The sequence below is a fragment of the Prionailurus viverrinus genome, chromosome A2 (assembly GCF_022837055.1).
Source record: "Prionailurus viverrinus isolate Anna chromosome A2, UM_Priviv_1.0, whole genome shotgun sequence".
NCBI lineage: Eukaryota > Metazoa > Chordata > Mammalia > Carnivora > Felidae > Prionailurus > Prionailurus viverrinus.
In genome coordinates, this window is record NC_062562.1 from 169,259,452 (window position 1) to 169,273,131 (window position 13,680).

General features: G+C 47.2%; 1 protein-coding gene across 2 annotated transcripts in view; it reads right to left on the reverse strand.

Moving 5' to 3' along the window:
- PTPRN2 (protein tyrosine phosphatase receptor type N2) overlaps positions 1–13,680 on the reverse strand; it is an 805,972-nt gene that overhangs the window by 717,992 nt on the left and 74,300 nt on the right. For both annotated transcript variants that reach the window (XM_047850353.1, XM_047850352.1), the window contains exon 2: positions 366–416. In XM_047850353.1, coding sequence (XP_047706309.1) covers positions 366–416 — 51 coding nt within the window. The remainder of the gene's footprint in view (positions 1–365; positions 417–13,680) is intronic.

A 13,680-nucleotide genomic window follows, 5' to 3' on the forward strand; every position in this document is an offset into this window, starting at 1 on the left:
TCCTGCTGATGGAGCAAAACTAGGCTGAGGGATGTGGCAGTTCCAGCCGGAGTCGGGGCACCCGATTCCATCACCTACTCTTGTAAAGCTGCTGGTGAGCAGCCGTAAATCCTGGGTACAGATGCAGATGTAGACGCAGACACACACACGTGCATATAACCAATGTGTTCCATTTCCGTTAGGTTTCCATTAACTTTTTAATCACGCCCAGAGAAGTTTCAGCTCCACAACTCTCTTCGCGAGCATCAAAGAAAATGAACCTCACCCAGAATGTTCCCTCCACATGGTGAGCCCCATCCGCGGTTAGCAGGGTAGAGGCAAGCCCACACCCACAGCTGCATGTAGGCTGGGACTCGCACACTTACCATTCACGCAGGTCTCAGACGGTCTGCAGAGGCCATCCTCGAACAAACAGCCTGGGGAGGAAAGACAAAAGAGAAATGAGTCAGCGCTACAAAGAACAGTGCGGCTATCCAGGGCCATTACATCCACCGACTCCCGAGTCTCGAAGAAACGACGCGGACACACGCAGGCTCTTTGGATCTGACTTTGCTGAGATAATGCAGATGCTGGAAAGCAGCAGGATACACAAAAGAGAACGGCAGGTTAGGAAGAGGTTATTAACTATGAGGGGATCCGCCCCCTGGGTCACTGTACAGTCTCTGATTGTTAATTTGCTCACTGGGGAACTGCTGTAAAATCCACAGAGTTGAAGCATTCCCTGAAACAAATACGGGTTGAGGAAGGCACAAAAACAGGACTGGAGAAGCTACGAAAGCAGCTTCTGTTCTAGAAGCAGAGGAGCAGCATCTAACAGGGGACAGCGCTGCCATGAATTCACAAGAATAAGCAGTTTCACTGTGCCCTCACAACAATTCAAGAGAGAGATATTACAGTCCCCGCGCTCCCTGGGCGAAGCCCACAGGCAGGCCCGGAGCACAAACCCAGGGAGATGCCCCTCAGTCAGCCACCTGGGCCTCAACTCAAAGCAAAGGGTCTGCTTTCCTGAAGCAACATATAATCTCATGACAAATATCACGTCCTGTCTTTGTCTGGTTGGAACACACATCGCTGCCCACTTCATCCACGAACTGACCGCGTGCTGCTGTCTATCTGTTACTGCGCCCCTGTTCCCCACTCCCCCTGGCTCTGCCCCCTGGGGCCTCTCGTTCACAGGCTCTCCCCACTGAGTACCCACAGCAGGCCCTGTGAGGTGGGAGAGGTACAACAGCCTGGAAGGAAAACTGCCAAGAACCATCCAAAAGACGGTTAGCCAGCACTGAGAGTTAGCGAGACCTGCATCCAATCTTGTTGCCCCAGAAGTAGTGACCCTGAGAAAGGCAACGGGCCCATCCAGTCTCGGTCTCATGAGCAGGACAATCAGGCTGCCTGATCTTTAAGACTCAAGTCCAGCCACCCAGGAGATGGTCTCTGGCGGAAGAACAGATGCAAACCACCCAGGGTCTCTCAAGGAGCCCGGGCAGTCCGGTCGCCCCTCCCACTGCCCCAGATGCTCAGAGGGCCACATGCTCCCTTCTCTGTGCCCAGGACCATCCCAGCGCATTGCCAGTGCCACAGAAGACCGTGGAGGAGCAGCCCCATGCTCAGGCCCACCACTCACTCACATTAACAACCCTGTTTGTCACATGGAACTTGCAGATGACAGACTGTGAGGAAAGGCAGCAGGAAGAAGCCTTTCCCCACTTCCTGTGCTGCTCTAATCACAGCTGACAATTAGACTCGATTGGAAGGAGAAACGCACCGCAATTAACACTTGAATCTTGACCCTCAACAACCTGCTATCTGCGTGTGCCTCGTTCCATCCTTTACAGGGAACTGGTTAAAAAATGCAGCAGAGAGACTTCTACCAGCAGTATTTCAAGTTGTTTATCAGCAGAGCTGCAAGCGTTACGCATACTCCACCCCACCATGCAATATGCTAATTTATTTGTGTTGTTATCTGCTCTAAAATTAAGAAAGGCCATATTTCATTTTAAGTGTCAGCCACCTACTAACACTAATTACGACCATAAATCGTAGAAAGAAAAAGACATCTGTGTGAGACACTTGGCCCCGCCCCGTGCTCTCCATCCGACACACTTCCTCCTCCAGCGGCACCCACCTCCCTCTCCCTTGGCAGGCTGGGCACGGCTCCAAAGTCGATTTGTTCACACAGCAATCTCACAGTCGAGCTGGTGAATGGCCTCAAGACCAGGTGCGACTCCAAAGCCAGGCAGTTAAACCCGTGAAGCAGGCCCGTGAAGCGGTCCATCTTGGTGCCCAGAGCTTACAGCCAGAATTGCTCAGCTTTGATGGTGGTATCCCCCCTCTCCATGAAAACAAAGGCGGCATTTCCAAAATGCTCAAACTGCTCCCTTGGCTGACCACCCAGAGACCAGCTGTGAAGGTGGGAACACCCCTTATGCATCTATCCACAGATTTCCCTCCAGCTTCAGAACACACACGCACGCTGACAGATACACACAGGCAGACACATCACACACACTCACAGATGTGCATACCAAATCTTTCTGGTCCTAATTCTGCTTCCCCTTTATTTTCTCAGAATACTGCGCAAGATTGCGTCACCACCTTGAGGCCTCTTTTTCTTTGCCTATTCAAACAGAAAAAGATCCAGCAATTCTGCAGAGCCAGGCCAGCTCTGCCTCCCCTCATTCCTGAGACATTTAGAAAGGGTTTTGTATTTTGTGGTGGAAAGAGCCCACACGAGCAGGATTCCCACGCCCTGGCCGGTTCACTGCCGACCCACAGCTGCACGAATCCCCAGTGCGGCCCTTCCACTTGGAGGGTGTCCCCTCCAGACTGGGATGCTGCTGTAGAGGGGAGAGTGGCCTGAAAATCGAAGGCCCCAGCCCAGCCACACCCACCCACAGTATTCCGCCCACCCACAGACAAGCTGACTACCCTCCAGGGTCTGCTCTTTCCCAAGCTCCCTCCCTCCCACGGGTGTTTGCAGAGGCACTGAGATGGATGCCAGTGCACACTAGCAGAATAGGAGAGGTTCTGTGACCGAACGTAAGAAAAAGAAAAAAGTAAAACGAATTCTCTCACCAAACAATAAAACAGGTTCTCTCTCAGATGGACCATATGAACAGGAGCAGTGACTGTATCTTGTACAAAGCCACTGGAACATGCTTAGAACCCAAGTATTCTCAGGAAATCTTAACACTGAGAGCTGATGGGGAGCCTGGGTGGCTCAGCTGGTTAAGCGTCCAACTTTGGCTCAGGTCATGATCTCACGGTCTGTGAGTTCGAGCCCCACATCAGGCTCTGTGCTGACAGCTCAGAGCCCGGAGCCTGCTTCGGATCCTGTGTCTTCTTCTCTCTCTACCCCTCCCTGCTCGCACTCTGTCTCTCTCTCTCTCTCTCTCTCTCTCAAAAATAAATAAACATTAAAAAAAATTTTTTTTAAACTGAGAGCTGATAATGCTACTAAGCCAAGAAAGATTTAGTATGACAGCCAAATAAAATGATGACAAACTCCAGCTGGCATGCGAATTCTACTCAAATGCACGTTAATAACTAGTATAACAAGTACGTTATCTCTTCGCAAAGGCAATCTTTCACAAATAACGAAGTCTTCTCATACATAGTTCTCTTACTTGATCACTCCCCCTTCTCACTGAGCACTCCCAAAGCAAACAACAATACAACGTAATGACTCTCCCAGTTGCCTACTGCAATGCCTACTCCCATTTGGCAAAAAAAGGAAACCCGGACTCGAGAAGGTTAAGAATATGCCCACAGTCTGACTCAAAGCCTGGTCTGTCTCCCCCCCACACACGTGCTTTCTCCACTACTGCGAGCTGTTCCAAGTAAGAGGGGTGGGTTTGTGTCCACACGAGCGTTCACCGGGGCAGACACAGGCACATCACACCACTGGGACCTTACTTGGCGGAGCCCTCTGTCCAGATCCCAGCCCACAACTCTCATTCCTTCTCCCACCTCCACCTGCAACCTTTGCTCTTCTGTGGGCCTGGAACACACCCAAGGAAAGAAAAAGGCAAATCTTTGCCAGTACGTGGCCAGTGACCGCACACACGTGCACCCTTGGCGGAAGGAGAGCCCCTGCTCCTGCTCACTGCTTCTCCTTTTACCGTATAGCTCCTCCTAAGGCAGTACCACTGGGCTCCTGCTTGCCCGTGGCTCTGCTCCTGGCCTCCACACCCTGTCTCAGCTCCCCGGAGCTTTGCAGAGCAGCTCCCACCCCGGCAGGAGGCGATGGGAGGCCTCACAGAGCAGGCAGATGGTGACACCCGGACTCAGGTGCCTTCAGCCACATGCGGAAACGAAGGGTACGGGCAAAGCGTGTCTGTCCCGGGGCCCATCCTGCCAACAATTACCAGGAGCACCACCCCAGAGGTAGTCAACCTGAGGCGTGTCTCAGAGCAGACACTGAAGTAGATAAACAGTGGCAGACAGGTCCAGGCACAGGGCACACCCCCTGGCTGCACCTCAGGGGTTCCCAGGAGTGGACAGACATCATTTATTTTGTTGGTTTTTGATTCTGGTCTTGATTTGGTGTATACATTGTTTGTTCTCCACTAACCCAGCCCATTTTCTCTGGGAGCTGATTCTTGGCTCTCAGACATCTAAATAGCAACAATCTAAAAGCTGCAAGATGGTGCGTGTGTGTGGTGATTTGTACAGGAAGGCTCATGTTTAAGCCAAGGTCAGCCATCGGAACCAGGCAATGAACAGATCTGACTATCTCAGTGCAGCGGGAAAGCCTTCCCAGCTGCAGCACCAGAAGGATACTGGGTGACCGTTTGTGGCAGGTTCTGGGCTGCAGTCTCCACCCCAGCAGATGCCAGGTGAGGGAGGACAGCTCTCGGTTCACAGTGGTCCCCAGTAAAACCTCAGACCCGGAGATGGGCACAAACACCCTTTTCCAGCTCCATTTCACTCCCCACAGGTGGACTTTCACAGTTTCTATTCTTTCTGTTCCTGTTCGTCCTCTGCCAGGAGTCCCCAGCTCCCCCAAGAGTCCCTGGAGCACAGCACTCAGTAAATTGGGTGATTTAATGCATGAAGAATCACTTCGGGGCGTGCAGGGCTAAGAAACCGAATACAAACTCTCCACTGCCCCAGCTCCCAAATGTGAGGAGTCCACACCTCAGCAACATTCTCTTGGTTCAAATACTCCTCGTACTGGAAAAGTGGCATGAAAACACAGTGAACGGCTACAGGTATTTGGTAATCAATATATTCACCCTCATTAAGTGAAGGCAGAGCGCCCCGAGAGCATGCAGGGAGGCACTGTGCCCTGTCCTGGACCAGGGCCTGGCGGGCCTGGCCCACTCGCTAGGCAGCAGGAGGTGTCCTCCCACGAGCAGACAGAGGTCCAGGGGAGTGGCAGCTGGGTGCACACATACGGTGGCAGTTCTCTCTCCTCCACCGTGACCTCCAGAATCTCCAGGTCAGAAGGGCAGCCCTTCCAAAAGCAACAGGAGCAGGTGCTGGGCTGGTCTCTGCTGAGGCAGGGGGAGCACAGGCTCCGGTGAGCTGCAGGTGGAGGTTTAGGGCAGCCTCACCCCTGCCCCTGACAGCTGCAGGGGAGAAAGGAAGTTCTGAATAAGGTGTCAAACCAATTTCACAGAAGCCTATAAAGCCCAGGTGATGTGAGCTGGCACATGACAGTGTGAAACGGAGTATCAGCTGGTGCCAGGCAAAGTCTGAGATAAAGGTCACCTGGACACCGGGACCCAGGGTCTAAGCCGTCACCTGCTGTCTCTACCAAGCATGTGTCTTCTTTGAAACCCACAAGCCACTGACCGCACTCACTCACTCACTGTAGTCACTGAGCAGTTATTCGTCAGAGGCCCCTATTTTATGGCCGGCAGCAGGTAAACCATCAGTAGAAACAGCCTTCTTTAGGTTTCCCACTCACACCCCGGTCGGCATAGCAACAGCCTGAGTCATGTAAATGCCAAGAAGCAGTCTCAGGAAAGACACTCAAGTCCTCACAGCTGCCTCTGGGAAGGTGTTTCATACTTCAGTACCACCTTTTTGCAAGAAACATACACAGACTTCATAACTTCAAAAATATAAGGCAGGGACTAAGTCAGTGGAGCATTCAACTGTTGATCTCTGGGTCACGAGTTTGAGCCTCATGTTAGGGGTAGAATTTAAATATACATTTATAATAGCAACGTTAAATAATATAAACCTTACTTTCCTTTCCCGGCTAACTTGCACTAGAAGCCTCACCAGACACCCACACTGACCACTGTGCCCAATGTGCTGCAGGGCTCACTGCCCGCATCCCCCACAGAACCCCACGTGCTCTGTTTTTTGTTCCTGACTTTGTGTACCTGTCCTGCCTTGTCCAGGCCTTTAGAAAAGAGCAACTGTGCCTTGAGCCCCATGAGCCCCCAGTCACTGTGTCTAGTGGAGCCTTTCAATAATCTTAATCAATTTCATTTCAGTGCCAGAATTTATCAAAACAGTGATTCTCACCAAAGCCATTTTATCAGTCTCTCCCAGGTAGAAAACAGTAAGGACTGTGAAAACATGAGGTTCTGGGGAATTACATTAAATTATACTCTTTTAGAAACGGCATTAGCAAAGAAAAGTAAGGTGTGAGATTTGAAGAAATATTCTTTTTAAAAGTCATCCTCATTTTTAACATCCATCCAGAGTGAGGAAGTATTGGCCTGGCTCTACCCCATGGTGGACGCACAGCCTTGGCAAAGCCTCTCTGGCTCAGTTGTCTCAGCTGCGAATGGGGGGGTGGGAGGGTGGGGAGTTCCCTGCACCCAGCAGGTGTGAAGATAAAGTGCCCATAGTCCCTGGCACAGGGTCCTGCTGTCACTGCTCCCAACATCGCCATGCCATGGGCACAGACCCACATAACCACAAATTCCCTACTCCCACGGTAGTTTTCCTGAACATTTCTATCACGTCAAAAGCAAAAATGCATTTAATCAGATGGAGTATCCAAGCATGGATAGAAAACCTTTTCCACATTAAGAACTGCTTCTTTTGGAATAGACCCTGAACAACAAGCAAGAGAATAAAAAGCCTCAGACCAGAGGCTGGGATGCTATGCACTTCTAGGAGCTGTGCACTTCTGGGAGCAGGAAGCAGCCCTGAAACCAGCGCTCAGACACCCCTCATCTCAGCAACCTGCACTGAAGTCACAATATCTTGTCTCCTTCCCCCAAGATCCCAGATTAAAGCTGTGGTCCTGATTCCAAAGACAAAAGAGAAAGAGAGAGGAGGGGGAGAGGAAGGGAAGGTGGGGAGGAGGAGGGAGAGAGAATGAGAAGGGAACAGGAAGGCGGCACTGTGATGTCCCTCCCAAAGCATCTAGAGGTTTGGGGCTTTCAGGGTAGGAGGGCTTCTACCCATCATGTTCATCCCAGTGCTGTCTGGGTGCAGAAACCACAATCCAGGATGCTGGAGATCCCACTGAGAGGAAGAAGATAGTCTCCAGAGCCAAAGAGCACATGGGGGTCTGAGACCAAAGCCTTTCACAACTGGTGTGTATTACCCAGGGCACTATGGCCTTACAGTCAACTGCCCAGGAGTAACTGAGAGCTGAAATCTGTTCTACTGTAGGCTTCACAGACACTGCCTGCTGCAAACCTTCAGGGTAACTTCTCTCACCTCATTCTGTGGGACAGGGTGGCTGCAGGCTCAGTGCCCCTCCACATCCATGCTTCCTTCCCAGCGGGGGACACAGCGAGAAACCCACACAAACACAGGCAAGCTGGTGCCTGTCAGTGAGGCGGGCTCCGGGGACCAACACAAATCACCAGGTCATGAGAACTGGTCCTCCCTAGTCCAGCTCCCCACAACTTTGCTTGGTTAACTCTGTCCCTGAAGGTGACATCTACATTCATCAGGGGCTGAAAAGGCCACGGTCTGCCACACATCTTTTGTTTCTGCAAACAAAGTTCTTGTCTGAGGCAGGGGCCACTATCTTGAGGCAGTTCCTGCTGGCCCACCTATCCACAAAATCAGCTTCTCCGAGAGGTTGGTTAAGCATCCAACTCTCGGTTTCAGCTCAGGTCATGATCTCACGGTTCGTGAGTTTGAGCCCTGTATTGGGCTCTCGTTGCCAGCGTAAAGCCTGCTTGGGATTCTCTCTCTCCCTCTCTCTCCTCCTCCCCTACTCACATGCTCTCTCAAAGTAAATAAGTAAACTTTAAAGACAAAAATCAGCATCTCGCACACAGAGAACTCCACACCTGTTCTGGAAGGGGGCTCATGAGCCAGGACCTGCCAACCATCAGGTCCTATGACATTTTTCAAAAATAAAGAAAAACTAAATTCTTATCTTGAGTAACTCCCTTGATTTCAAGTTCTTCATTGCATATATTTAAAAATAAGAATAAATTGTTCCAAATTCAAGATATCTACCAGAATTCTGTGTTTTATTTTCAAGGTGCAGGAGTTAATTGTTGGGAAATGTGTTGTGAACAACGTACATCTTGCTGTACTACTTTGATGGGCTTCAACTCTATGTGTTCTGAGTGCTTTTTTGACTGGCTCTTTGTTTTTTGTCCTCTACTTCCTGAGATGGAATAATATCTTCAAAACAAGCATTATTTTCTTGAATTGTTCTTGGGATTAAGAAAGCATTTCTAAGCTTGTTTCCATAGATACAAAGCTAAAGGAAAGCTTTGGGAAAATATCTAATGAGGAGCCTTGAATGTCAAATACTGAGAGTGCAAATAGCCACTTTGTCAGGAGACAGATATGGGGAAGCAAACTCAGAGAACCCCGTGGGGACAGTCAGAAACACGCCCCAGATCGAGCAGCATTGAAGGCCAGGATAAAGTGAACTACATGAAAACTGGGATTGCTGAGAGGTGGCATACATGGGTGACACAGCCAAACTTTCCATTATATGTGAGATGCGTGGCTTGAAGAGGAAACAAGATTGTTGGCAGTGCTGGATTGACTTATCTGGTTTCCAGGCCATTCTTGATGCACAGACCACTACGATAGTCGTATAATCTCAGGACCCTCCTTAGTAGACTTAAATCATTTTGTCATCATCACATGATAGATCATGGTATTTACCATATTTCAGGGTAGATATAAGTCAACTGGGGGTCCTGATAAAATATACATTCGATCCCCTAGACCTGCCATGGAGCCCAGAGTTCTGCATTTCCAATAAGAAGTAAGGGTACAGCTTGTAGAAATAATTTTAATTAAAAAACTTACATCAAGGCAGCCAGCAGAGGTGGAAAAAGCAGTAGGAAGAGGATTAATGATGGCCAACAACAGCTGCAGGAAATGGCAACAACCCCTCACTTTCCGGCACGGTCCCTGAGGGTCGGCCCAGCCTTGATGGAGAGGAGATGCCCAAGAAGCACCCAGGCTGAGGCGGTGGCAGCGGCAGGGACTCAGTGAGGAGGAGGACACGGGGGAGCAGGGACACGGGTAGAAAGGGAAGACGGTGGCATCACTGCCCCAGCCGCCTAGTGCCACTGCCCACGCTGGTGGACTGGTTCCCGCACCTCCCGGTGGCAGAATCAAGGCCAGCCCCGGCTCCTGGCCCCACCTTGGACTCCGAGACAACACCCCCCGCCGCCCCCTCCCCGTCACAGGCACACACTCACTGAGCTCCTGGGCCAGGCCTGCCTGCCTGCCCTCTGGGCTACTTGAACAAACAAATCAAAGCACACCTGGTGGAGGGTCCAAAACATCACTACCAGTAGGGAGATAAAGCAACCAAAGTCCCAACAACAGAGAGCAAGTAACACGCGCCAAAAAACACCTCCTGAAGGCCCTGGACAGTGTATGACCTTCTTTAATATGGTAGTGCTCACAGGTACAGGGCACAGAGCAAGGTTTTAAAACATGTAAGGGACAGAAAACTAGCCAAAATGACGAAACAGAAGAATTCTCTTCAAAAGAAATCCCAGGAAGAAATGACAGCTAAAGAACTGATCAAAACAGATATAAACAATATAACAACAAGAATTTAGAGTAATAGTCATAAGATTAATAGCTCGGCTTGAAAAAAGCATAGAAGACAGCAGAGAATCTATTGCTGCAGAGATCAAGGAACTCAAAATTAGTCATGATGAATTAAAAATGCTGTAAATGAGGTGCAAAATAAACTAGTGGTGGTGACAGCCAGAACTGAAGAGGCAGAGGGGAGATAGGTGAGATAGAAGATAAAATTATGGGAAAAGATGAAGCTGAGAAAAAGAGAGATAAAAAAAATCCTAGACCACAAGGAGATAGAGAACTAAGTGATTCAATGAAACGGAATAATATCCATATCATAGAAATTCCAGAAGAAGAAGAGAGAGAGAAAGGGGCAGAAGGTGTACTTGAATAAATCATATCTGAGAACTTCCCCAATCTGGGGAAGGAAACCAACACTGAAATCCAGGAAGCACAGAGAACTCCCTTCAAACATAACAGGAATCGATCTTCTGCATGACATATTATAGTGCAACTGGCAAAATATAAAGATAAAGAGAGAATTCTGAAAGCAGGTAGGGACAAACGGGCCTTAACCTACAAGGGTAAACACATAAGGGTAGTAGCAGGCCTATCTCCTGAAACTTGGCAGGCCAGAAGGGAGTGGCAGGAAATATTCAATGTTATGAATAGGAAACATATGCAGCCAAGAATCCTTTATCTAGCAAGCCTGTCATTCAGAATAGAAAGAGAGATAAAGGTTTTCCCAGACAAACAAAAACTGAAGGAGTTCATCACCACTAAACCAGCCCCACCAGCAATCCTAAGGGGCCTCTGTGAGTGTTGCAAAGACCACAAAGGACGAGAGACATAGCTACAACCATGAAACCTAAAATAACACAATAACTCTGAATCCATATATTTCAATAACACTGAATGTAAATGGACTAAATGCTCCAACCAAACGACATAGGGTATCAGAATGGAATAAACAAGACCTATCTATTTTCTGTCTAGAAGACCCATTTTAGACCTGAGGACACTTTCAGATTGAAAGTGAGGGGATGGAGAACCATCTATCATGCTACTGGAAGTCAAAAGAAAGCTATAGTAGCCATACTTGCACCAGACAAACTAGATTTTAAACTAAAGGCTGTAACAAGAGATAAAGAAGGGCATTATATCATAATTATGGGGTCTATTCATCAAGAAGAGCTAACAATTATAAATGTTTATGCACCAAATTTGAGAGCACCCAAAGGTATAAAACAATCATAAACATAAGCAATATTATTGGTAAGAATGTGGTAATTGCAGGGGATTTTAATACTCTGCTTACAACAATGGACAGATCATCTAGGGAGAAAATCAGTAAAGAAACAATGTCCCTGAATGAAACACTGGACCAGATGGACGCGACATATATTCAAAGCTTTTTATCCTAAAGCAGCAGAATACACATTCTTCTTGAGTGCACATGCAACATTCTCCAAGATAGATCACATACTGGGTCACAAAACAGCCCTCAATAAATATAAAAGAAGTGAGATCATACCATGCACATTTTCAGATCACAATGCTGTGAAACTTAAAATCAACCACAGGAAAAAGTTTGGAAAACCTCCAAATGCATGGACATTAAAGAACATCCTACTAAAGAATGAATGGATCAACCAGACAATTAGAGAAGAAATTTACAAATATATGAAAACAAATGAAAATGAAAACATGACAGTCCAAACCCTTTGGGATGCAGCAAAGGCAGTCCTAAAAGGAAAATACATTGCAATCCAGGCCTATCTCAAGAAACAAGAAGTATCCCAACTACAAATCTAACATCACACTTAAAGGAACTAGAAGCAGAACAGCAAAGAAACACCAAGGCCAGCAGAAGAAGAGAAATAATAGGGATCAAAGCAGAAATAAACAGTATAGAATTCAAAACAAACAAACAAAACAGTAGAGCAGATCAATGAAACTAAGACCTGTTTTTTTGAAAAAATAAAATTGATAAACCCCTAACCAGACTTCTCAAAAAGAAAAGAGACAGGACCCAAATAGATAAAATCACAAATGAAAATGGACTTATCACAACTAATCCCTCAGAAATACAAACAATTATCAGAGAATACTATGAAAAATTATATGCCAACAAACTAGACAACCTGGAAGAAATGGACAAATTCCTAAACACCCACACACTACCAAAACTCAAACGGGAAGAAACCGAAAATTTCAACAGACCCACAACTAGTGAAGAAATTGTATCAGTTACAAAAATCTCCCAACAAATAAGAGTCCTGGGCCAGATGACTTCCCAGGGGAATTCGACTAGACATTTAAAGCAGAGTTAATACCTATCCTTCTCAAGCTGTTCCAAAAAGTAGAAAAGGAAGGAAAGCTTCTGGACTCATTCTATGAAGCCAGCATTACCCTGATCCACAAACCAGACAGAGACCCCACAAAAAAGGAGAATTACAGGGCCAATTACAGGCCCTGATGAACATGGATGCAAAAATTCTCAACAAGATACTAGCATATTGAATTCAACAGCATATAAAAAAGAATTATTCACCATGATCAAGTGGGATTCATTCCTGGGCTGCAGGGCTGGTTCAATATTCACAAATCAATCAATGTGATATACCACATTAATAAAAGAAAGGATAAGAACCATACGATCCTGTCAATAGATGCAGAAAAAGCATTTGACAAAATACAGCAGCCTTTCTTAATAAAAACCCTCAAGAAAGTTGAGATAGAAGGAACATATCTAAACATCATAAAAGCCATATATGAAAAGACCACAGCTAATATCATCCTCAATGGGGAAAAACTAAGAGCTTTCCCTCTGAGATCAGGAACACGACAGGAATGTCCACTCTCACCACTGTTGTGTAACATAGTGTTGGAAGTCCTAGCATCAGCAATCAGACAACAAAATGAAATAAAAGGCATCAAAATTGGCAAAGAAGAAGTCAAACTTTGACTTTTCAGATGACATGGTACTCTACAGGGAAAACCCAAAAGACTCCACCAACAGGCTGCTAGAACTGATACATGAATTCAGCAAAGTCTCAGGGTACAAAATCAATGTACAGAAATCGGTTGCATTTCTATACACCAATGATGAAGCAACAGAAAGAGAAATCAAGAAACTGATCCCATTTACAATTGCACCAAGAACCATAAAATGCCTAGGAATAAACCTAACCAAAGATGTAAAAGATCTGTATGCTGAAAACTATAGAAAACTTATGAAGTAAATGGAAAAAAGATACAAAGAAATAGAAAAACATTCCATGCTCATGGATTGGAAAAATAAATATTGTTAAAATGTCAACACTGCCCAAAGCAATCTACACAATCAAATTGCACTGGCATTCTTCTCAAAGCTAGAACAAACAATCCTAAAATTTGTATGGAACCACAGAAGACCCCAAATAGCCAAAATAATATTGACAAAGAAAACCAAAGCAGGAGGCATCACAATCCCAGACTTTAGCCTCTACTACAAAACTGTAATCATCAAGACAGTATGGTTTTGGCACAAAACAAGACACATAGGCCAATGGAATAGAATAGAGAACCCAGGGGCGCCTGGGTGGCGCAGTCGGTTAAGCGTCCGACTTCAGCCAGGTCACGATCTCGCAGTCCGTGAGTTCGAGCCCCGCGTCGGGCTCTGGGCTGATGGCTCAGAGCCTGGAGCCTGTTTCCGATTCTGTGTCTCCCTCTCTCTCTGCCCCTCCCCCGTTCATGCTCTGTCTC